The following is a 24,822-nucleotide window of genomic DNA, read 5'->3' as shown; positions in this document are numbered from 1 at the left end:
CCCAACTTGACTCTTCAAATGTAAACAACAACTTGGGAACCGAGGGGTATCAGAGGTATATTGATGAGTGTAGAAAGAAAAGAGAAAAGAAAAAAGGAGGTGAGCCGCCTCGATTGGTGGCTTTTGTCTGCTTGCAGGGCACAATACTCAAGTAGCACTGATGCTTGATGTCATCAGACCCTCAAGAGGCGAGGACTGCCCACAGCTAGGCGACGGACGAACTCCGGCGCTGTGGAACACAGCTCGGATGTCACTGTTGTTTACGGGTCATAAATTATACCATTAATTAGCGGATGGAATTGAGAAACCTTCGGATTTTCTGCTGACTCGTTCGCTGCCACCAGGGACGAGCGAGATCGAGTGCATTCTGCTCAGACTGCGCGGCTGATCGCACTGTATTATCTCGGGCCTGGTCTCTAGAAACAAAGGTTTTGGTTGAACACTTCTATACCAGACCTAGAGCGCTTGACTCGATGGCTGAAACCTTATATATAAATACATATCCTAACGGGGCTGTAGTGAATATGCTAGGGAGGTCTGCCTCGTGGAGCCCGCCAACCAAGACTTGGCTGAAACAAAATTGAATAGTTACAAGAACAGGGCCGATGAAGAAAGTCTATATACAACTATATATGTGCTTATGTGAATGTCGTCACATGCGCTGGCACTATCTACGTATTTCTCAATAATCAAGCAAGCTACGAAGCACAGATCCAATTATTTACAAACAAACAGACAGACAGCTATTCGCCGATTCAACGCCTTTATAGACCACTCCAAAACGATAGTATGCAGTTTTCCCACGCCATCGCCCTCCTCTCTATGGCCTTGGGAGCCATGGCAGGCTGACAAGCGGACGAGAACCTGTGCAAGTCCGACGTCCTCTCGATCGAGAAGTGCTACACGTCCGGGTGGGAATGCGACCTCGCCGAGGACCTCCCGTGTCAGACGACGTGTGATGTGACCGGCGAGCGCCAGTCAGACAATGATTTCATGAAACCGATCAAGTGCTGTACTCCTTGTACGTGTTTATTTACCCTGTTGGCGAGCTCAGTGCCTGCTGGATGGTGCGCCGTATTCTCCGAACGACTTGCTGATTTGGAATCTTAGGTTCGTAGAGATTAGGGGGAGAGACCTACCGTTGAAATTCAAATTCAAAAAGAATGCGGTCTGTCATGAGAGCCGTCGATAGAGAGAAGGAGCCATGGCACGATGTAGTACGTGGAATGGAATGGCTCAGTGAGGCGTGGTCAAACGGTGGGGAACATTCTGTCGGGATTTGATTGGAACCAGTAGTTTCGTACCTAGCGAGAAATTTCAGGTTTTTCTATCACATTGACCAGGTATTGCCAGTACAGGTGTAGCTTTCGGATTCGTACTGCATGCTGCATGTGGGCTTTTGTGTTCAAGAACTATTACTACACGTGATTTAAGCATCGACGGCAAATGTACAATATACCATTATGATTCCGACGATTACCATTAAGTTTACCCGAATTCCAAACCCAACCATATTGCGCCACAACGCCGTCACTCTCTAACCTTGAACATGCAAACGCTGGACACCCCAAGCCGGCGTGCAGCAGACGCCATCTACAAAAAAGAAAGACCCCGTTACTCGTATACGTAACAGAACTTGCCATCAATAGTAGACAGAAGTTCTCCCAGAGGCACAGTCTCCAAATCAGCCACATACCCAAGGTTCTGCTCCGACAGAAGAGTGCCGTTGCCGTACGGTTCGTAGAGGTTGTTCATGGTCAGCGGGCCGCGCACAGCCGTGGAGACATTCCCAGCGCGGACGTCGGGGTCCTGCATCTGCCACATCCACCAGACGCGGTCGATGTTGGCATGGTGTGACCAGAAGGCCGGGTCTCCGGGGCTGGTGTAGACATCACGGCCCGGGTCGCCGCCCAGTGCGTAGTGGCCGCCACCGTGTACGCCTAGCTCGGGCACGCCTGTGAAGGAAAAGGTGGTTAGACAGTTTTATCTCTTCTTCCCTAGGTGATGACGCTTGTTGTGGTACTCACCCTCTGGGCCCTGCATGATCGTCTCAAAGGTCCAAATGTCTTGCGTGTCTCGAAGGAGCGTCAACACGCTCGAGGTGTTGGCGAAGCGCTGGAGCGCGTAGTCCGTCAAGTCACGCTTGAAGCAGCGAGGGTTGTAGTTGAACTCCCACCCGGAGTCATCCGAGCCATTGATAACCAGAAGACCGTCGGGGCCGAGGTTGACCGTCATGTTGGCAAATGGTCCGCTGGTCACACACCCGCCGCCAGTGCCATGGGGCAGCACTGGAAAGAGATGTCAGCTTTCTGAGTGGTGGCCGTCTGGCAGACAAAGCTCGTGTTAGACTTACCAACCTCCGCAGAGGTACCGTTGTTAGTGATGATGACATCGGAGTCTGTGTAGTTCACATGCGCGCCGTTCCCAGAGAGCGAGGTAGCGGAGCCGTCAAACATTTCTGAGTTTGCGAAGCCTTCCTCGGCGGTCTTTGTCCAGTCCCAGTATGGGATGGAACCCGTATAGTTGCATTCACTTCGCAAGGTCTGCTCCATCTCCCAGATGAACCAGCGGTGCCAGCCGAGGAAGTTGGCCTGTGCGAATCGTCAGAATTTCTCTGCTATGGAGGCATGGATTGGAAGACTTACAGTGTCGTGTATAGTCAGAGTCTGGTTGATGTGGGTGACGATAAAATCGTCGTACCTTGTTTTTGCTCCGGCAGCCAAGTCTGATGGTGTCTTGGCCGGCTTCTCTATTAAGCAATTAAGTGCGTCGGTGTAGGCAATTCGCTCGTCACTGCTCAAGTTCTCCCAAAGCTTCCGCACGGTAATGTTCTCGGGGCTGCAAGTCGACGAGTTTGAGGCTCGTGATTGCGCCACTTCCAGAGCGTATGAGGCAAAATCAGCCTGTGTGGCACTGCTTGGATCGAACGATGTTGACCTCGACGCGGCCTTTTGAACAGGACTGGCATCAGCGAACGTGGCTAGTCCGAGGAGGACGGCTCTGCGAATTAAAGATTGTGACTGCTTGAGATACATCTTGGTGTTCGAACGAGTGCACGGAAAAGATTGGCTAGCCAAATTCAAGGCTGATTAGGTGGGAGGTGTGATTTGGATCTAATGGGAACAGAAGACAAGACCGACTACTGACGGCCAAGTCTTATATGTGCGACAACGATCATACTGTTTAGTTGTCTTCAGATAGTGACAGCCAAATCGAAGACGACATCTCTCAGATATCTCTACCCTGTTTCAAAATGCAAGCCACGCGTTGGTATCCAGAAGCGAGGCATACCGTCGAGGCTGAATGACACTGCTAGTGGACGTCTAGAAGCACCTACCAACCGTGCGGTGTGTTGAGATTCGTAATCACTATGTGGCTCGACATAGGAATCTCCTCGAGTATCCCGGAGTGTAACAGCTCCAAAATGTTCCATTTCTTCTCAGATCCTTGAGAGTATGCAGGCTCGAAGAACGGGCGGGGCTCCGCCTTGACTCGTCCTATTACGACTACTACGACTGGATCTGCACATCTCCTACCCTATTCATAAGGCCGACTTCTTGCAACTGGGTTATGCCTTGCGAGGTCGAGCTGCTAACAGGAATCGTTTCCTGAGAACATGGATGTTCCAAGAATAGAGTTCTAATTAAGCACTCAATTCTTGCTTATTCACTTAAGTTCTATCCGCGAAGAATTCCCTAAAGAATATAGGTAGATAGGGCACGATATTCACAATCCGTGAGTTCATGAACTCTATCTCTGAGGTTAGACGCGAAGTTCAAACACGTTTAGCACTGGGCTGTGCGCGATTAGATTGACTTGCATCCCTGATATACCCACGTCCAAACTGATATACAGGCACGTAAGCTTTATCTTGTGTACCCACTTCCAAATGCCGAGCCATCAAGCCTTTACTATACTGGTGGAGGGCGAATCTCCGACTGTCCCCAGTCTTTCAAGGCTAAGCCACTGTTCATCCCAAACATCCTCACATCCTAAACACAAACAAACAATTAGAGCCACGGCCCGCACCGACCATGTTGCTTGGCACGGCAACCTCCCCCAGCTGCCGGACCAAAGAAGCAGTCTCTGCCCGAATATGTTCCCAAAAATGAATGCCACCAGCGTCTTAAAACAGCGCAACTCAGATCCAAACAGCATCAAACTCAGGGACCCCCATCCTCGGCATCTGTAATTGATAACGGCACTTATGCCGAGCGTGAGCTTATGACCAGTCGCGACGATAAGAGAACACGAGCGCTCAAGGTGCATAGGACCCCCTCTCTACACCTGCAGACACAGACCGCTCGATGCTCCCAACCCCACAGCACGATCCTTCGTGCAACGCGTCCCCTTCAAAGCGCACAAGCGTCGACGAGGTGGGCCAAGAAGGGCACAGGTGCACACGATCGGCAGTACAGGAAACGCGTTGACAGCTCTCGGATGCGACCTTGGTGATTCGTCATCGCGTGTGGTGGGGCAACTCAGGACGGACGGACGACTCTGCCCCTCCCCATCGCGCAGCTGCTTGCGAGTCCCATTCGGCATCTTGTAGGATCGCAATTACAGATTGTCGATCCGGGGGGCCGATAAGTCAAAATAGAAGAAGACTTTGCCCCCCTGTCCGGCCGGGCGTGGGGCATGAAAAGGGAAAGAGAAAGCTGCGAACCCGGGTCCGAGTCAGGCCCGGGTGCATGGAGGGCAGTTCGTTCACACACGTCGGGCCGCAGGACGATGGAAGAGTGAAAATGTTATTCAGGACTCATGGTATTTCCAAGCTAATTTCAAGGCACGCTATTTTGGTAATGTTGCTGCTCTCTTTGGTATCCGGATCCAAACCCCATTCCGAGACATAGAAAACATTAGAGCATGACAGTAAGACAGATACACCCCAACTCCCAGTCATCATCACACATTATGTAGCAGGAGCCGGCTAAGGCTTCGTATTTTCAGGTTTCGTCTCTTCAGACTTCACGGCCTCAGGCTTTGTGGCCTCAGGCTTTGCGGCCTCAGATTTTGCGGCTTGAGCATTTGCCTCTTCAGCAGTCACTGTCTCAGCCTTCGCAACCTCAGTCTTCGGGGACTCAGTCTTTACAATCTCATTGATCAACACCGTCGCAACCGGCTTCGGCAACTGCGGCAGATCTTCCTCCTCGACCTCCTCCTTGATCCGCGGCGTCGCTGTCCCGCTCCCGATCCTCGTCTCGGCATCGCTCGGCCGCCTGGAGCCGTTGAGCGTCTCCTGAGGGCTCTCCTGGACGACGTCGAGCTGCTTGAGGCCGGCGAAGGTGGAGGTGTCCATGCGCGAGTTGCGGTACGAGGAGAGCCGCTTGTCCATGATGCGGGCAATGTTGTTGTCCTGCAGCTGATGGTCCGTCAGAAGCTCCTTGTTCATGTCATAGTGGCGGATGAGCAGGCTGATGAAGAAGGCGACGCCGCTGATGCCCAGGTACACGCTGTAGACGCCGCGGAAGCCGAACACGTAGCCGTCGATGATCTGGTCCTTCTCGGGCGAGGACGGCATGGCCAGCAGCTTCACGATGAACGCCTCGGCGTTCTTGGCGATCTCGGCTCCGCCCGGCACGTCCGTCCATGACAGCTTGAGCGCCATGATGTTCTGGAAGGCCGAGCCACCGATTCCCACGCCGAGCGCGGTGCCGAAGTGTCGCAGGAAGCCGTACATGGCTGCCGCGGCCGCCTCCTCGCCGTCCTTGCAGATGGCCTGCGAGGCAAAGTTCTGGGCGTTGAGGATAGCCCCATGGCCAAAGCCCAGGAGAATCAGTGTGACGACCCAGATTCCAATGGGGGTGTCTTCATCCCACATTGTGGTCAGGCCGCAGCCAATAGTCGTGACAACCCAGCCCGACCAGATGGGCCAGCGGTAGCCGTTCCAGCGGGTGATCAAGACACCAGTGATGATGGACCCGGGCACGAGGGTCAGCATGACCGGGAGGAGGGCCAGGCCAGTGTGAATAGGCGAGTATGCCAGCACCGACATGAAATAAAAGGGAACGTAGTAAAGCTGGCCGAAGAGAACCAGGCCCTGCGCCGCGCTGCAGATAAAAGTCGAGATGGCGCTAACGTTGTAGAACAGCGAATGCTTCAGGAAGGGCTCTTTCGCCATGTATTTCTCCCAGGCCGCGGTACCCAGCAGGCCAATTGCGCCGACGAGCAAAGGTGCGATAGTGGCCGCACTGGACCACTCAAATTGGGTACCACCCCATGAGATCGCTATGAGGAACAACGTCGCGGAGGTCATGAAGATAGCGGAGCCAATCCAGTCGACACGTGCGAGCTTCTGTCCCAGCGTCTCCACCTTCGGCTTCAAAGTGAGAAGGAAGGGGATGGAGATGAGGCCAAAGGCGCAGAAAGGAAACATGACGTAGAATACCCATCGCCAGGTGGTGCCGTCGGCAATTGCTCCACCTAGGACGGGTCCAACGCAGTTGCCCAGCGCCCAGGCTCCTTGGACAGTTCCGTACCACTTGGGTCGCTGTCGGAGAGGAACAATGTCCGTGAAGATTACCAGACTCAGAACGATGATACCTCCACCTCCGATACCCTGGATCGAGCGGCCGCCCAAGAGTGTAGCGATGTCCGGCGCAGTGGCGCAAATGATGGAGCCGATAGTGAACATTATAATAGAGAATATCAGAAGGATCGGTCGGCCGAAGATATCTGATATTGAAGCCAGGAATGGCATGGCCACCGATGTTGACAATAGATAGGCCGTGCCAACCCAGAAGCTCTGAGTGGCAGTTCCTCCAAGGTCTTCCACAATAGCCTGCCGAGGAGGATCAGGTTAGCACAGCTCCGGAATTGATAACCGCCAAGATAATATAGAGGTTGTGGTATCACTTACACTAAGTGAAGTGACAATGATACAGGCGTCGAGTGAAACCATGAAGCTGATGACACTCAGAGCGACCATGATCATTAGTTGGTGAGTTGTTGGCTTCCATTCTGTCTCTTGCCGAAGAGACTCGTCAACCACTTCAAGCTTGGTCTCGGGCTGCTGCTTGCTGTCGCGCTGGAAGAAGCCCATTCTGACCCGTTGCTGAAGTGGAGCTGCAGGAGGGCGCTGTCGGCGGTGGAGATCATTGAGGCTTATAGATGATGAATTCTTAAGATGGATGATTTTCAGACTTTGATATTGCGGTTGATGCTCCGTTGGTACAGAGATGTACTAATGAGCCTTTGTTCCAGAACAGGACGAAATTAGAAGAGCCGGTAGGAAGTATTGGTATGCTGTCTGGTCACAGCGTTGTGAAGGAAGTATAGATGTGCCCGTGGAAAGTAGTGAGCAATGGGGATGGTCAAGTCAGGTAAAAATTGGCAAGACCGAGAATATAAGGTATAGGTCGAGTCTAGAATGGATATCGAAAGATGATCTTACTGTGTGGCGGGGCTCATGGAAGCAAGGTTGGAATGGGCAGAGATCTTACCTGGTCTTATACCAGAGACCATAGGAATCATCTCGGGTGGATTTCACGGCTCCTATGGAGCGATGGAGCAGTATACGTTGGGAGTAAGGAAAGCATTGGCCGTCATCATCAGACAACAGCACCAACAAGGCTGGGGATAGATGGGTGGGTCCTGTGAGAAGGAGCCGACCGCAACATCAGGTTCCTTGGCCCCCCAAAAAAGAAACAACACCAAAATGTTCGGAGCATTTGCAGCCCACTTGGGCGAAAAACAAAGCCTTGCAGCGGCAGCCTCGACTCGGGTAGGGCGAGCGTGTTACCAGCATGGGAGCTTGGCCCTATCTAGATCGAGAACGTCTAAGGCAACAAAGGGCCGATCGTTGATCAACAGCGGGCCGCACGTTTTGAGGCATGGATAGACAACCCAAGCTGGATGTTGGTGACCCAGATCGGAGCTAGCGCCTAATTGAACCAATGGTCTCACATCATTGCCGGCAACAAGTGGGCATGCCGCATTTATTCCTCAAGCCGCAGTAGGCTGACTGCAGGATCCTCCGCTGGGTAAGGCTCAAGGTGTCATCGGGCATGGAGCCCAGCGAGAAGGAAGGAAGCTGCCGCCGTGCCACGCCACGCCAAACCAACGCAGAATGTAACTTTGCACAGCCGCAAGAACACCCACCTGCAGGTTGCAGCACGTGTTTCAGTGAGGTCGTGTCCGGAAGGATGTCTGGTCTTGCCGTCAGACGCGGACGCGTAGAGCGTATTGCTTTTCTGAGGACGGAAAATGTTCGCCCAGAGACCGAGATTGCAGCGGCTTGGGTTTGATCAAGCTTGCGGCACAGCGTGTGTATTTCCCTTCGCTACATGACTTGCTAAGATTGCGAGCTTGGGGATAAATGGTGTGCGGCTGAGCCGGAGGGTGGGACTGGCCAAGCTGTTTGCAGAGCGGTCAAACAACCAACAACACCAAACGGAGCCCAGTTGGTTGGTACAGAATTAGCAGACGGAGTTTTGCCGTTGCCCGGGGAGTGGAGTATGAGGTTCGGAGATGTCAACGTGCAGCAGACTGGAGCCCACCTCCGCTACGCGGGCCGGCAGAGTATGCAACCGCGATTGCGCGAGCCACGAACGATGGGTTAGATTTGGGGGCCAGCGGCGCAGGGCTGTTGCTGTGGCAAAAGGTGGGTGACATCGCCAGAACTGCTGGTTACAGAAATATCCTCTGGATCTGACTGGTGCCATTCCAATTGATGTACGCATGGCGCGAGAAATACTCAGATAAGAGCCGAGGATTACATCGAGAACCCATGACAAGATGGCCAGGCCCAGACTCTCGGGTAAGGAGCAGACTGGGGGTATTGGGCTCACATTTCACAAGGTGGGAACGATATGGACCAAGTAGCGGTTACCCAAAGCTTTGGGTTCAAAGTGGATGACGTGTAGGGGTAACGGGTGGCGGACGGTCTGCCGTGTCGTTGATCAACATGGTGGAGGTTGTTGCCGGGCTGGGTAGTGATGCTGGAACCGCCAGCGCGACAGTAGACCGCTCATCGCCCAGCAACCATGGAAGCCAACAATGGTGTTGGTGCTTTGTTGGTGCTTGGGGTGCTGCAGAACGGCGGATCAGTCGACGATGGAGTCATGTTGCTAGCTTGGTGCGGCACAGCAGCTCCTTCGCTGTCATGTTGATCCACACGTTTGCGCTGTGCCGTTGCAGGGGAAATGAGGTTGTTCCCGAGGGGCGAGGCCATTGCTTGGGAATTCCAGGCCAAGACTACGGCAATAATGACGGTTGAGGATGGCTAGGCATGGCGTGGGATGGGGTCCAAAAGCGAGTGTGGCGTGTATGGGCCGAAGCGACGAAGACGAGAGTGGTGAGGTGAGGTTGACGCTGGAAGGAGAGATGAAGTCTGGAGAGGCGCGGGTGTGAATTGTGAATGGAGGATCTTGCCCGCAACGCGCCGGTGGCTCGAGCTTCACCGACAAGGGTCCAGCTCCTAGCTACCCAGCAGTGCCCAGCGTGCCCAGCTCCAGATCCAGGCGTGTGCCAGGTACGTATCTTGGATCAACTTCCCTGCCATTTGACCCAATCTAGTCCAGCCTGGTCCAGTTTTACGGGCGAGCTGAGCTCCACTTTCAGGGCGGGTTCCCAGTAGCGGACACAGGCAGGACAGGGGACCTGCTCCATCTGGTTCTTGCTGGTCAGCACAGCACAGCACAAAGGGACCGCCTGGAGGGTCAGCCAGCCTTCCTGCCTTGCTCTCTTCCAACCACCTAGACTATGTAGCTATGTAGGTACCAGCCAAAGAGAACAGGTGTCGGCTGTCTCGGCAGCGTGGCGGTGGGTGCTGACTACAGTACTATAGTATAGTATCCATTTGTTGCTCGCTTACCTACCCTACCCAGGCAGAGTTTCACGCCTCCCAAGGTTCCTTGATGACGACTTGCTGCAGAGCGCGCTTAACTAATAGTCGAGCCCACTCGCACACACGCGCACACACACGCACACACCTGCATGCACGTCTCTAAAAATAATCATTCTTGGAACTGACACACGGCACATACCGACATCTGATCTCAGCAGCAGCACCTCGCATCTGCCATCTCCTGTTTCTGGTGCGATGCAACACTTTTCGCCCTGTCTCAGTCTCTCTCTCTCTCTCCCGTGCCTGCACGCGGCCAAAATCTTCAACTCAATACCCACGAGGCTGCCTTGCACACGCCACATGGCCGGCAGCCGGCCATGCATTCCCGAGTGCACCGTCGCGTCCAGTGAGCCAATGGTGTTACAGAAATGCTTCTCGTTGGGCGGTGCCTGACGCCTGATGCCTGGCGCCTTTCATTTCCTGCTTGTTTCTTCCCTTCCACCGCCGAAAACCTCAGTCGATAATCCTCGGCGTTCAATAGATTGATCCAGATCAACCAATACGAAAATGCCAAAAATAAATGGCTTATGTGTTTCAGACTTCAGGTCTCAGAGGAAATAATATCTTCCTCAAGTCCAAGATTAATGGGGAAATGCTGAACCAGAATGCAATTCTAAATGACGGCGAGACCCTGTCCGTCAGCAGTCTCATCTCTGTGGAGCTGTCTTCGGCATTTATTGAACCCTCCTATCAAATGATTGCACCAATATAATATCTCGCAACATCAGAAGCAGTAGATACTTGTAGTGAGTCTCTCGGAGACTGTCCAATATCTTTTCTTACTTGATTCTCAATGTTCTGCAGGGATGCAGGATTTGCACATACCGGTATTCCAATGAGATATGCGATTGCCGTGGTCCGACCTGCTTTCAAGACGGAACAATACAACATAGAGACAGAGGCTCAGTGATATGTCTCAAGCAGCTTAGGGCAGATTTTGCAGAGTGTCAAATCCATCAAAGTACTTGCAAGTTATCGTAGAACTAACTACAGAAGCGAGTGGCAGTAAGAGAGTGACAGAAGAGAAAGAGCGACACCCGATCCAGCGTTTCAATAGTCCAGCTCATTTTTCAGCTTTCCCCACATAGAAGGGGCAGAAGTATTTTTGCCATCAGTATGAATGCGGCACAGCCCAGACTGAGAAAATTGCAAACAGCCTTCATCTCAAGACTGTCAGTCACCCACAAAGGCCGAGCAGTCTGGCATAGCCTGCCTTACCTCGGTGTCTCAACCAATACGGGCAGCCAGGAAGCGCGGTGCATCCACGGCAGCTTCAGTCTGGTATGAGAAGTGGGCCGGCAGGATGACAAGTGTCCCGAAGCACACGGCGTCGGTGGCGGCGCAGTAGACCTCGGTCTTGGACGTCGGGAAGTTCGGGATGCGGCCGGCATTCTGCAGGTTCTTGGTGTACCCGAACAACACGACGCCCTTGATCTGGTCCTGGATAGTTGAGCTCAGTTCTGAGATGGACGATGCCATGACGGCAGTGCCTTGGCTGTTTCCCCCCGGCCCATGTTAGCATCTAGTCGGTGGCTCGATCAAGATCAGCAAGTGATTGTTCCCTCTTACCTGTACCCGCCCGCTACGACGGCCGAGTTGGGGCACTTCGTGTTGGCCAGGGTGAACAGCCTCTTGGCTTCGTTGATAGCGGCCTGGCTGGTCCCCTCGGGGAGCGCGTTGGACGGCAGATCCGCGGTGTACGGTCCACCAACGCCCTGCACCCAGACCTGGGAGGCGCCATACTGGCTCTCGAGGGCGTCCGCGACAGTGGGGCCCGCGCTGCCTCCCTGTTTCTCAAGATCAGACGAAGTGTCTAGGTATTTCCTTGATGGCAAATAGCTTACCATGTTACCAAGCTCGGTGGAGGCACGGGCGAAGATGAAGATGACCCTGGGGCAGGCGGAGCTGCTGCCAGACTCGAGCTCGTTGCGGGTCAAGCCAGTCTGGCGGATCTCGAGGTCGGCGACGCCGGCTTCGACGACAACTTCGACTGGGACGGCGGCGATGAGGTTGGCGCACAGGGAGAGAATGGCGAAGAACTTCATTTTGAGAGTATTTCAACAGCGTTGATAGTCCAACTAAAGTAGTATCTGGAGGAAGAGCGAGTTGGGTAGCTAGCTGGGCTGGGAGCGAGAGAATGAGGCTTCAGAACTGAGCGCGAGCTTGAGTCTGGCAAGCAAAAGACTCCTTATGTTTTGAGAGGGATATCATGAGGCTATTTATCTTTTTTCAGAGTCTCTCATCTTGCTACACCTACGATGCCTCATAACCACTGAATTGGCACTCATGATAGGCGTCTCCAGGTAGTCTGCACCTCGACCTCCTTTGATGACCAGAACACTGGTGATGACCACCACCCATCAAATCGTGTAGATGCTCGTGAGAGTCGTCGGCCAGTCGCATCTACAATCAAGACTAATCGTTGTTGCTCCTGAGTTGGTGGATTGGACGCTCCAAGGAAAGTGCATGTTACACTAGGGCCGACGTTTCGCGACACAACATCGAATTGGGGAATAGTCGGAGGGGCCTCCGCAGTCCACTTGGTTGCAGCCAATACAAGAGCCTCGGGACAAGACTCTCGACAACAAAGCAGAATACAACATCGAATTACAGGAGGAGGGGAATATGCGGCACACGATCTAGAATGCTGCTGGTGGGCTCGGTCGACTCGGTTGTCAACCAATCGTCCGTCGCGATGCCATAACAAGAACCGTTATACCCCAGAAACCTCCACAGCCTCATTGGACGACGATGGATGACACTCAACCTGCCAATGTCTCAGTTTTCAACGCCACGACTAGTCCCGAGATCGTTCACTTGCTTACACGACAGCATACACAGCTTTTCTTCAATTCCAATTCGCCATGACTTCTAGTGGTCTTGGAGACACATGCCTCGAAAAAGTCAGAAATATTGCGTAAAAGCTCCCAAACAGACAGCCTCGGCTTCAATATGTTAATATAACTGGTCCGGCATCACTGCAACGCTCGAGTCCTGTTTTAAGCCGACCGAGGTCCACAATCTACTAGACAGACGAGGGCACATTGACAAAATGGAGAGCAAACCTTCGTTGTTGACTTTAACGGGCATCGAGATCGAGATCCATGCCATCAGTGTGTGTACGGTGGAGGCGCAGCTTTTGCGCTTCTGGCAATGAATCAGCCATAAGCCATGAGTATTGAGTATAGCTCTCCGTATGGCTCCTGGATTTGGGATCCTCGTGAAAGGGGCCAAGTCCAGATAATACAAAATGAGGGCTTGAGAGTCTTAATGCGGGCCTTACTACGACTAGTTATTACAACTCAGGTGTGCTGCCTGGCAATTGTGTTATACATATGAAGGAAGGAACTGCGAGGATAAATAGAGACATATCAACTGGTCGTCTGTCTCTTTCAACTAAACATTTGGCTCTCTGTACACCTTCAAGTAGTATAATTGGTAGTCAAATTCGATTCAGTGACTGAGCAGTCCTGCTGATAAACTGAAAATTCAATCTGAATGATATACATCTCAGTATATGGAATTCAGACTCTGTTCTGGCATTTAACAAGCATGCTGTGGGGTACTTGCCGGCTATCAATTTCGTTCTGGCATTATGAAGCATTGAAAACTCGCCGAATATGGCTAGTCGGAGCTAACACGTTACACAACAGGGGGCTGAGCAAGAAGGAAGAGCCATGGAAGCTATACAACTTTTCTAGAAGTTCTATTGGGTAACTGCAGCGTTGCGCTGCATGTATTCGCATCCGTGCTGCAGTTGAAAAGCGGCACGAAGCGGGCAAGGGCCATTGATTGAACCGCGGTAGCGAGCCGAGGCCTCGGTTGGGATTCGAAGGATCTATCTCCCACGCCTCTACTTAGTTGGTGCTCGGCTCCCATGTGGTGCTGATCAATCCTGCATCACTACCTATGCACGTCAGTAAGCACTTCCAACGACCATATCTGGCACGATCGAATGCCCGTCAGGCTGGCACCGCAGTCTAGGCGAGCGAGACCGAGCATGTACCAACTGTCCAACTAGCCCGGATCTATAGATATCTTTCTCGGAGATAGCTCTAGAATTCTTCCGCACCCATGCCAGCCACTTACCCGCATACCGCCACTTGTTAAAGACAATGCTTCGATCGTTGCGCAAGCCCACTCAAATTGGGCCAAGAATTCTCTCCATTGCGAGCAGTAAGATGATATATCTGCAGCTGTGAGGCACCTGGGGCCATTTCTCCCGCCAGGATGAACCAAGGTCCGTCTCCACAGAACGTGGACCGATGCGACCCTTTTCGCGACCTCTGTTGTATTGTCCCTTTGCTGCCGAAGAATTCCCACGTGTGGCACGTCAGCGTTGCGCCATGTGTGGATGGGCTGGGCCGCTCAATGTGGCCGCCTGGTGAGCGCGTCAAAGGCACCTAGGTGAGGCGCCTTACGGCACTGCATCGAAGCCGAATCATTTGAGCTCATTGTCAAGGCCTTGGCAGCGTCGTCGTGTAAGTTTTCGCCCCAAGGATTTTACAATGCTGATTACTGAGGGACCTTTGTATTCTGATCGACAGTCTCCCGATCTGGAGTGGTCGCCAACGTGATGGCCTTGACCAACACCCCCATGGTTCTTTTTCGTGTGCCTGTGCCCCATGCAGCATCATTAGTGGTGTGTACACCTCGTGTTTACTCAAGCTACAAATTCAGGATTCGTACGCTGTCTACAACATCATGTTCTATGTGTAGATCTTTGGTATTCATCCATACGGGTATGATGATCCTTCAAGAATTTGCCCTCTATGTTGGCTCTATAATTGAAATGAATTCGTCAACCTGCATTTCGCACTTGCATTTCTTGACAGTACTGTTTAAGTATGGCCGATACCACTATTACCATCTCATGATCCTTCCGACGGCCAACGCCAACCATGTTCGCTTTCATCTCAATCAACTCCTCGCATTGGAACCTTCAGACGACTGACTGCCTTGGAAACACTCGTAGAACCAACAAGGTCGCCGCCCACCTGCTCGGCAAATTCAAGTCCATTCTTGACCACGACAACGTCATCATTCCTAGCAAAGACAATTTCCTTTCCGTTGGAACTCACGGAGCATATTACATGGCTAGAACCTGCAAGCCATTCATGCGGTATGAAAAAGTGCCGGGAGTATTTCGTCAAGCTCTCTGTTCCGACACTCTGGACGTCCATGGAACATACCCAGGACTTCTTGTCGATAAATATGAGCCTGCCGTTGGATGTGACGTCCAATATATGACCTCCAAGCTTTGAAAGAGCTGATAATTGATCATTCCATGTTGTGCTAGCACGATCTGCTCCAGTCAATTCCACTATTGGTGTCCCGCTACTCGTCTCTTGAACCAATGGTCCCTCAGTACACTTTCGTAAATAATTTCCAGTCGTACCGTCATGTTCTCCGTCCACAGAGCAGTCGGCGTCCGAATTCTTGAGTATCTGATACAAAAAGTAGCGCATGGGCGGCATCATGCATCCCCGCTGCCTCAGTATCTCTGCCTGTAATGTTGTAGATAAGGAACGAACGGCATGTAGAGTAGCCCAGAGACAAATTGCGACCTCCGTTCCATCAAAACACACAACAAAAGCGGCGTTTTGCGGGTGCTGAAACCATTTTTGAGTATCTGGATTGCCTTTCTTCTCCGTAGTACCGATGAGGGACCCGTCAAAGCTCCAAAGATGGTCAGAGCCACGCGTCGATAGAATTAATCGGTCATCGCTCTCACAAAGCAACACCTGTTGAATCGAGTCACCGCAAACAAGTCGAGATCGAAATAATTCCGCTTCAGGCGTCCATCCTTGTCGGGGCGACTTTTGAAGCTTCCACGCGATGACGCTGTTGGATATATCGACGCTGAGAAGTACTAATCGCGACGCAGACCACTCTACTAACCGCACTGGAGACTTGTGGCTGTAAAGCTCGTGGCTGATAGTTCCGGTTCTCAGATCATATAACGATACAGAACCATCGTTCTTGCCGACAAAAGCCACAAGACCAGTGGGTGGCACCGCAATGGCAGTGACTTTGGCCCGGGTGTCAGCCACGACGATATCGACAACAGAGCTTGAACTGTCCTCGCTGCTTCCGTCACCAAGTATTCCACCCCAAAGAGCGGTTGGCTCCCAGACATTGCATTGTGATCCGCGGATGTCAGCCAAATGCAGACTGTCGTGGCTAAAGCTGATTTGTCTGATGTACGTATTGTCGGCTTGAACCCGATACAACAGCTTCAAGGTATCAAATTCGTAGATGTGAAGCACGCCGCCTCCCGGGGCGCCGGCTAGAAACCTCCCGTTGGGACTGGCAGCGATCGTAGGACATTGCGCTCGGCAGCTTACGACTTCTTGGTCGTTGAAGGGGTCAAGTATGACTAGCTCTCCATCCAGGTATGATGCGGCGAGCATTTCGACAGCTTGGTTTGGGTTGAAGACTAAAGCGGTGACGGGATGCGTGCTGCTCTCGCCGCTCGCCAGCTTCTTGCCGGTGTCGCCGTAGTAGCTGTCAGCTTCTAGATCCCACAGAATGATCGATTTGCCATTGTACGCCACCGCCAGCATTTGATGTGGTATCGAAATTGAGATCGCAGATGGTTGGCCACGAAGGGGAGTGGAACCATCATCGTCACTCCATGGTCGATCAGTGAGCTCAGATGCTTGATTGACAAGATCCCATGTCCGAAGCTGCCCTTTGGATGTCGCCACAAGAAGGAAGTCGTTATTGAATTCTAGAGCAATAGGCCTCGGGGGAGCAGCAAGGACATGCAGAGGCTGACCAGTGTCAATGTCCCAAATTTTGACCGTCTTCATCCCGCATGAAGCCAGCAATCTTGGACGATGCTTGATGCGGACAAACTTTACAGGCTCTCCATGATTCAGGACCAAGTATTCCTGGGACGTGTTGGCGTAGTATATTGCGATGACTCCGGTGGTAAGACCAACGGCAAAGAAATCTTGCCCGTGACATAGAGCACTGGATTGGCCCTCTCGGAAGGCAACACAAGACAAACGATCGTCCCACTGTTTCGAAGACACACCAACAACAGAAAGCTTCCGACCGGCATTGGATGCCTTGTAGATCTCGGACTCCGACGGGCAAAGTGGTGGAATGAGCGTAAAGATGGCCGGCGAAAAGTCAACAAGTGCAGTCGAGAATTTGGCTGACAGACGGACCAAATCTGTCGCCCAGCCACGTATTCGCTGTATCTCTTTTCCAAGCGGCGACCGTTCTGCGGCTAAAGCCTTCGCGTACTTCTCGAGATGCTTTGCGGCTCGAATCAGGGTAGCAAGCTCACCCGTGCGGGATACGAATTCGATCCAGGAGAGCACATTGCAGCTTAAAAGTTTGTCGACAAGCGGTAGTACATCATGGGCCACAGGGTCCGCTCGTGCTAGATGGTGAGAAAAGGATGAGCAGGCATACGAGGAAAAGCTCGATTTCGTAGTGGTTGATTGGATGTTAGATCCTCGTCGAGTTGTTCGGGGAGGCTTCATCTCATCGCTGGTCAAGTAAGTCAGGCATGTCTTTGCGAGTTGAGTGTGAGCATCGATGCTCCGAACACAGAATTCTGACCCAACCTCCTGGCTCAATAAGAATTCTCTGGCAGTTTCGTGAACCATCTGGACTCTGCCAGACTTATCGACCGTGACGAGTTGGCCGCACAAGGTCGTGATAGTCTCATCCAGCCTAGTGATATCCTCTTTAAGCTGTATCCTGATGGCTCCATCCAGCTCCGCCAGTAGCAGAGGTCGAGTTGCACATGCTGTCCAGGTCAGAATCGCTTTGGCGAGCCGCTTTCCTCGAGAAAGTCGAGACATCGACTGCAAAATCCTGTGGTATAAATCTTCCATCCCTGGAGGCACTTCTTGCAAAATCGAATCGATTTCTTCTTTGCTGTAAGCATTCGATATTTCGCCAAGAACAAGAGTTGTCCACAAAAATGATCCTTGTGCCTTGTCGATGACCTTCTGCACCAAACTCATTCTGTGCTTTTCGCTCTCGACATTGAAGCATCTTGACTTTTCCTCAACCAGGATATTGATATCACGGAGCGTGTCGGCCGAACTTATTCTCTCGGTTGCGACACAGTGTCCGTCGAGACTCATGAAAGACTTGCAGAGATCTGGCGTGTCTCGACTGGTGATCAGGATTTTCAGAGCCACCTTCCGATCAAGTTTTGCGAGCATTGATTCCAGAAATGGTGCATAATTCATGCATTCGTCCATTCCATCGATGACCCAAAAATGTTGGGAGAACTGTGCTTGGAGAATGCAGTTCACAAATAATCTCCGCCAAAGGCTTGCGTCGTTGGCGTCATTTAGATGTTCATCTTGTTCCTGCATCGCCGAGACTTGATCGAGAACGCTGCGATCATTTTGAGCCATTTGAAATGCTAGATGTCGTAAGGCCGTTCCGAGCCGAGATTTTGTTTTGTCTCCGTGACGGAAGAAAAAGTAGCTGCACGGAATTCCCAGTCGCTGCAAGTCGTCGATTATGAAACCTGATAGAACGGATTTTCCAGCCGCAGGCCTGCCACTTATCCATAAAAGATTTGGGTGGCCCGTTTTGGAATCTCTCCAATCCATGTATGACTGTTTTTCAGCTAACCACTCGCACGTTCCACGCATCCGCGCGTCTTCCGCAGCCACCAAATCATCCTCATAAAGTGAAGACACGCTGAGATACTTCTTCAATTTGGTAATTTGAGTTGTTGAATCTGGTTTCAGCGCCAACTGTTCTTTCAGAATGTCATCCACCGTACTAGCCAGGGAGTTGCGGATGATAACATAGTTTGGATCTGTTGGCGAATCGAATTTGCAGATCGAGCGATGGTCCGCATTCATCGGCATCTGTATTTCTTCTTTGTAACCAAGAATGGCGGAGTCCGGATCGACGATGAGTCGACTCATCATGCCAATGTTAAGCTTCTGAGTCTCATAGAAGGACCATAGCTTGATCTCGCCGGAGAAATTGCGAAACTCTTCATTGATACTCTGGATTGCCCCTGAATTCCTATCTAGATCATCGACGTAGGCGCGGGTAGAGCTGGCCATTTGCAGAATATTCTTGAGCAGCTTGGCCGAGTCGGAGCCCCGATGTGGTGTGGCAAGGAAGTACATGCTGTGGAGCCTCTTTGCCAACGACGACATTGAATCATCCTGGCGTGACAGGAGGTATGTCTTCTTGATGACCAAGCCACCCATACTGTGGCCTATCAAGACGATGGGAGTCGCCGCGTTGGATAGATGGGGAGAAGTTACCAGCTCGCCCAAGAGGGATTTACCAAAATGGTGGACGTTGAGACAATTGTCCTTTCCTTTGGCCCAGTCTGAGTTGTATCCGTAACTATGGACTCTGACGTACTGGAACGCTGGATCTTTCGAGAGCCATTCTTGTGGCCAGTAATGGCTGATGGATGACGTTTTGCTCCATGTCTTGCGTGATCCACCGCCCAGTCCGTGGACAAAGACGAAATCGATTCGAGGGTCGGACGGACAGTGGAGCAAGTTCAGCCCCAAGCATCCCTTGGTGTGGTCGACGCCATCGTCAACTATTGTTGTGGCCCTGCTCAAGCGTGAGTCCTCGGACGCAAACGTGCTGCTGGGCTGAAGTGTGTAAGGTGTTGTCGCATCGCTGTCAAATTCGCTGTCTTTGGCACGCCGTAGTATTCTGAAGGACTTGTCGTCAGGTAGCTTATGTAAGCAAGTCGTGCAACACTAATATTGGGGCCTACGAGGGAAAGCAAGGCTCTGTGCTCACCATGTTTATCTGGGCATCTTTTCACCCATCAGGTCGTTTCTCGCGAATTGGGAAGAAGATTTCAAAGTAATGGCGAACAATCCAAGCTTCGAGATTTGGCATTTACCCACCACTTGAAGTCGTGACCATCAGCTCGCAGCACAGCTGAAGACGTCGCCCACCAGGATGACCGAAGGGCCCACCGGCGGCTGGCGAAGGAGCCTGCTGCCAAAAATACCTGCAACTCTACGGCCAGCCTACGCACCAGCTTCCGGACCACATCAGAGGGCGGCGAACATATACGGACCTATTCCGAATTTTGTTTTGATCGGGAACAGAACAAATTGATCAAGAACAGATGCCCGGGTGGTCTACTACGAGGACAGGCACCTCACTTCACTTACCACCCCTCACACTCTCGAACACCACGCCGTATCCGCAACCTCAACAAATCTGCTTTCCGTCGCCTCAAGATGCCGCCTGAGTCTACTCCGGTCATCTCTCCAGGCGAGCACAGCCGCTTCATGCTGCATGCTCTCGAGAAAGCCGCACTTTCACCTCCAGCACCTACCAAGTTTTGCGTTGGAGCTTGCCTTGTCAATGCTGACACGGGCGAGGTCCTCTCTACGGGGTACTCACAAGAGCTCCCTGGAGACCGGCCTGGCGACCCTGGCAGCACTCATGCCGAACATTGCTGCTTCATCAAGATCTCCGAGCAGCACGGCATTCCCGAGGGCCGCATCAGGGATGTCTTGCCGAAGAACACGGTCCTCTACACGACTATGGAACCCTGCAACAGCAGGCTGAGCGGTAACAAGTGCTGTGTTGATCGCATCATCGAACTCAAGGACGCGATTCGGACGGTATATGTTGGCATCCAAGAGCCCGACACTTTCATCGTTGGGAACTCAGGGAGGGACAGGCTTGAGGCCGCTGGAGTGAAAATGGTCATACTAGAAGGCCTGGAGGACCAAATCATGCCAGTCACTATGGCAGGCCACGACCAGAAATAGCTCAACAGTAATTTAGCCTGCCAATTCTCACGCTGGTGCTGCTGCAACACACAGAAAACTGGGTCCCCAGGTCTTCCGCTCTCGCCTAGCCTAGATCCTTCAGGCCCGGCCCGTTTCACTGGCCTAACACAACGGCCCTACGGCGAGAGTGCTAGGGGGTGCAAACGGCTCCGCAAAGGACGTCGCTAAAACGGCGGCGCCCCCAATCTCAGTTACACCACCGAATTCGACCACCTAAATTCCTCAAATCGCGAGGCACTATCCGACTGAGCCAGGTGCTGAAGAAACATACGAACCCGTAGATAATGAATTACGAGAGCTCCGAAGAACTGGACTTCGGCTCAGGAAATTCCGCACTTGATCCAAACTTGATTGCTGGTGAGAGCTACGACACTGGAAACCGCTTAGTGTTACCCAAGAGACGGCTGGCTAATACTGGTGTTGTAGAACTGCCCAATGAATGTAGAGTGGTTTCCGTTGAGCGTCATGGAGTCAGCTTCTGGGCACACACGGGCAAGATCGAAACCGAATTAGTCAATGGAGACCACGCCAGCTTTTTCGTCAAGGCTCTGTCCGGGGAGACAGGCCAGAGGATGGTCCACAGCGAGTTCGAGTCCATGAAAGCCATTTATGCCTTGACGCCGGAATTCGCCCCTAAGCCTATCGCCTGGGGGGCATACAAGTCTGAACCGAATACGTTCTTCTTCCTGTGCGAGTTCCGGGACATGATCGAGGATATGCCTGACCCCACGGCCTTCGCCTCTCGCCTGGCAAGACTACACCAGACCAGCAAGTCGCCAAACGGCAAGTTCGGATTCCACATGACTACCTACAGCGGCAACCAGCCACAGATGACGGATTGGGAAGCGAGCTGGGAAGTCTTCTTTGCTAAAAACTTGAAGTTCGCACTTGACCTTGAGGTAGAAGCCAAGGGCCACGACCCTGAGCTTGACGAACTGGTTCCAGTCCTCTTCGACAAAGTGATACCTCGCCTCCTCCGACCGCTCGAGACTGGCGGAAGATCGGTGAAACCATCTCTGGTCCACGGTGATCTTTGGTACGCGAATTCAGGGATCGACATCGACACAGATCAGCCCCTTGTCTTCGATGCGTGCTGCTTCTATGCACATAATGAATGTCGGTGAATTCGCTCCTACTTACTCCACAGTCCTACAATACTGATTGCGACAAGACGAGTTTGGGCAGTGGATGCCAGTCTGCAACAGGTTCGGAGAAGAGTACCTCGCAGCCTATCACTCTTTCGTGCAAATATCAGCGCCCGAGGAAGACTACAGGGGAAGGCTTGACTTGTACAAATTGTAAGCGAGGCAAATTGACGACACCGCAGAGCGTAGTACTGCTGACACGAAAACAGACGCTTCAACACCCACGTCTCTGCACTGTTCAAAGAGAATCAGACGCTAAGAGAGCAGTGAGTATTCACCAGACAAACTTGAACCATGAAAGCGGTGTGAGCTAATTGTTTTCGAAGAATGCTTGGAGACATGAGAGACCTGGTACTGCGATATGGCCAGTGATACATGCTGCCGTCGACGAAGCCTGAGCACATTACCCGCATGATGGCAAGACTCTCCAGGCGACTGGTATCCCACAGACAACTGAAACACATTGCCGACGTCGCTGGGTCGAAATTCGTGTTGGCGGCAATAATTCGATCCTGAGATAAAAAGATGTCGACGCTAACATTGCAATCACACATGATCACCATCTCCCAGGTTTTAATGGGGAGGTATCCTGTTCCAGTTGTTTTTGGAATGATCTTCATTTTTCTACATGTGAACCCGAGGGTCACGTCCGAAGCTTCTTGGCCAGAGCGCCCTTGCCATGCAAACCATCAACACAGGCCGACCAGCCCAAGAACAACGCCCCGGTTCCCAGCTCAAACACCCAGAGACCAAAACGCCAGAACACCAAACATCAGACCGACAAGTGCGCAGCAAAACATGGCGCCGCGCCTGATAGCAACCTCCTAACACCTATTGTATGATAGACCGCCCGCAGCCCGTTTGCTTCACAAATTCGGGGTCCTGCCCGGGCCAGTGTAGTCCCAAGGAACGTAGACGCTCGCCGCGGGGCTCGGGCGTCGAGCTGCCTCCGCAGACTTTCTCGAGGCGTGCAGCTCGCGCTGTTGCTGAATCAGAGGCCTAGCGTAGAAGGCTGGTTCACGTGTCAGTAACAAACTCCTGCAGATGTAATGATGTCTGGGATGGGGTGGGAATTGCTCACCAAGTCCTGCAGCAGCAGCAACGGAGACAATTCTTGCTGAGAGAGGCAGTGCCTTTAATCTGGATGCCCTGGTGACGGCTGGCTGAATTGAAGGATAGTCGAACTTTGGGAGGGCCGAGCCGTAGGAGTTGGTAGTCATGATGGCTGATTTTTATGCTTTTCTACAGCGGTCAAGTGCCGTAAGGTTTGTCGTGTGTCTATGGGGTCTTTGGAGAAGAGATGGGTGATGATGGTCTGCTTTCCATCCAGCAAGAGCACCACCTTGAGCAGAAATCACTTAAATATCTGAAGACCTGCCCCAGTAATTCACCTGTTCACATGGCTACCTTAATCTGGTCGAGCACGACAACAAGCCCCGTTGGGCTGGTTGGGGCGTGTCACGGAGTGTCTCGCCGGACCCGAATGGCATGATGGTTTACGGCTGCTCATATGTTGGGTGGCATGAGCCCTGACGAGGGTGGAGCCACCGCTGCGCAGACCCGAGGCGGTGCCAAGCCAGCTGTGCGACATCATTTCACCACGCAGATTTGGAAACCCAGATCTTCCCGTCCGCCACACATGCCAGGGCGCGCCTGGGGAATTAGGGAAGAAGGAGGGGCCCGAGGGTTGAGGCTGACCATCTCCGCATTCCTCATTTGATCCAGATCTTCCATGCACGTAAGGGGCGGGGCCTGCCTCTGGTGGATATTAGATGGTGCGAGAAGTGGGATGTTCATCGACACGGGGTATTGGGGTTGGGGGACCATTTCGCGGGGGGTTGCTGGGCCCGGGAATTCCAGGAATTCGCCACGGCGACACTGTAGTCTCCGAGTTATTCTCGTCCATCCTCTCAGAAGGTCAACATTGAGCCGTGTTTGCATTGCAATTATGTCCTTTTTTTTCTTTTGCCCGGAATCATTGCAGTTAACAGTCAACTTGCCCGTTGATTCTTGCTTTTGCTTTCAAGAAATGCCAATTGAAGAAGCCCTTTGGTCCGTGGCAGCGACCATTCAACTGTCGAGCTAAACAACGATTCACTCACTTGATGACTAGCGAAGTGGTCTCAGGGGACGGCCTTCCCTCCGAAACTCGATTGCTTGCTTCGAAATGGGGCAATTCACCTGGATACATCGAGGAAACTGAGACTATTCGTCGACAGGCAGCGGTTTTCTTGTTCGGTGGGAACAGACAGCTGCTTGCATCTCAGACTAACATGGGCTTTGGACATCTGTGAAGAAGATAGACCGCAGTCCGACGATCCTCGCCCCGGTCACTTTTCCTCGCTCACAACTCGCAAGTTCCTACCCATCGCGGTAAAACAGAACAATTTACTGGCCAATACATAGTGTGAAGGAGAGCATTACATACACGGCTCGAAGGTAGTAGTGTTTTGGATGACCCGGACGAACACTCTTAACCGTATGCTGTACGACCATCCTACTGGTAAACAACACCGGAAACGACCCTGCTGAGTGGCTGCCTTGATGCTTCTCAACACTCTCAAAAAGGCAGGCCAGTTGTCAAGTTGAGGTAGCGGGCTCAAGCCACAGACGGCAAGGCCTGGCCTCTATTCAGAGGGTCCCGAGGGTATTGGTACGAAGTCATTATCAAGGTGTCTGGGTGATCCATAATATTGAAACCTCGAGCTTTGCAGCTTCAAATAGCTTCAAAGGTTCGCAGGAAGAAGTCCATAGCGATAAAGTATCCGAGCGGGCCACTTAAAGGCCGAGGTTTAAAACCGATCTTAGGGAGTACTCCAAGCCCTGCCCATCGCGTTGGGGATAGGTATGACAACGGAGGTTTTGAGCATGCGGGTGACGGCTACTTGGAAATATACAGGATGGCGTTTGGCTGCACGTACTGTTGTGTTCCATGTCACCATTATCAGTGGATCTGTGATTCCGGATATCAGCTGCAGAGAACAGGTCAGATTTCAAAGCAGCCCAGCCGCCTTTAGATTGGCTACACGCTTAGCCCTTGTCCCAACGGCTT

General features: G+C 52.3%; 7 protein-coding genes across 7 annotated transcripts; 2 read left to right on the top strand and 5 right to left on the bottom strand.

Moving 5' to 3' along the window:
- Positions 1-1,614: 1,614 nt before the first annotated feature.
- Positions 1,615-3,035, bottom strand: J7T55_013922 (di-copper centre-containing protein; the record flags this gene model as incomplete). Its single annotated transcript, XM_053140843.1, has 4 exons — positions 1,615-1,955; positions 2,028-2,288; positions 2,354-2,591; positions 2,646-3,035. The coding sequence occupies 4 exons, from the start codon at positions 3,033-3,035 to the stop codon at positions 1,615-1,617; spliced, it is 1,230 nt and encodes a 409-aa protein (XP_052996259.1).
- A 1,895-nt stretch (positions 3,036-4,930) lies between these two features.
- J7T55_013921 (major facilitator superfamily transporter) lies at positions 4,931-7,042 on the bottom strand (the record flags this gene model as incomplete). Its single annotated transcript, XM_053140842.1, has 2 exons — positions 4,931-6,781; positions 6,860-7,042. The coding sequence occupies 2 exons, from the start codon at positions 7,040-7,042 to the stop codon at positions 4,931-4,933; spliced, it is 2,034 nt and encodes a 677-aa protein (XP_052996258.1).
- Positions 7,043-11,074: 4,032 nt separating this feature from the next.
- Positions 11,075-11,892, bottom strand: J7T55_013920 (cutinase; the record flags this gene model as incomplete). The annotated part of the gene is made up of 3 exons (XM_053140841.1): positions 11,075-11,342; positions 11,417-11,634; positions 11,692-11,892. 3 exons carry the CDS (start codon positions 11,890-11,892, stop codon positions 11,075-11,077), a joined length of 687 nt encoding a protein of 228 aa, XP_052996257.1.
- Positions 11,893-14,763: 2,871 nt separating this feature from the next.
- Positions 14,764-19,615, bottom strand: J7T55_013919 (uncharacterized protein; the record flags this gene model as incomplete). Its single annotated transcript, XM_053140840.1, has 5 exons — positions 14,764-15,170; positions 15,246-15,354; positions 15,436-15,691; positions 15,749-19,545; positions 19,613-19,615. The coding sequence occupies 5 exons, from the start codon at positions 19,613-19,615 to the stop codon at positions 14,764-14,766; spliced, it is 4,572 nt and encodes a 1,523-aa protein (XP_052996256.1).
- Positions 19,616-20,064: 449 nt separating this feature from the next.
- Positions 20,065-20,604, top strand: J7T55_013918 (uncharacterized protein; the record flags this gene model as incomplete). The annotated part of the gene is made up of 1 exon (XM_053140839.1): positions 20,065-20,604. The coding sequence occupies one exon, from the start codon at positions 20,065-20,067 to the stop codon at positions 20,602-20,604; it is 540 nt and encodes a 179-aa protein (XP_052996255.1).
- Positions 20,605-20,909: 305 nt separating this feature from the next.
- Positions 20,910-22,612, top strand: J7T55_013917 (uncharacterized protein; the record flags this gene model as incomplete). The annotated part of the gene is made up of 6 exons (XM_053140838.1): positions 20,910-20,982; positions 21,052-21,741; positions 21,797-21,923; positions 21,980-22,036; positions 22,097-22,121; positions 22,469-22,612. The coding sequence occupies 6 exons, from the start codon at positions 20,910-20,912 to the stop codon at positions 22,610-22,612; spliced, it is 1,116 nt and encodes a 371-aa protein (XP_052996254.1).
- Positions 22,613-22,636: 24 nt separating this feature from the next.
- Positions 22,637-22,990, bottom strand: J7T55_013916 (uncharacterized protein; the record flags this gene model as incomplete). Its single annotated transcript, XM_053140837.1, has 2 exons — positions 22,637-22,782; positions 22,852-22,990. The coding sequence occupies 2 exons, from the start codon at positions 22,988-22,990 to the stop codon at positions 22,637-22,639; spliced, it is 285 nt and encodes a 94-aa protein (XP_052996253.1).
- Positions 22,991-24,822: the final 1,832 nt, after the last annotated feature.

This window comes from Diaporthe amygdali, assembly GCF_026229845.1.
Source record: "Diaporthe amygdali strain CAA958 chromosome Unknown NODE_7_length_1459731_cov_64_868725, whole genome shotgun sequence".
Taxonomy (NCBI): Eukaryota; Fungi; Ascomycota; class Sordariomycetes; order Diaporthales; family Diaporthaceae; genus Diaporthe; species Diaporthe amygdali.
Note: the sequence above shows the minus strand (reverse complement) of the source record. Positions and strands in the feature narration are given on the sequence as shown.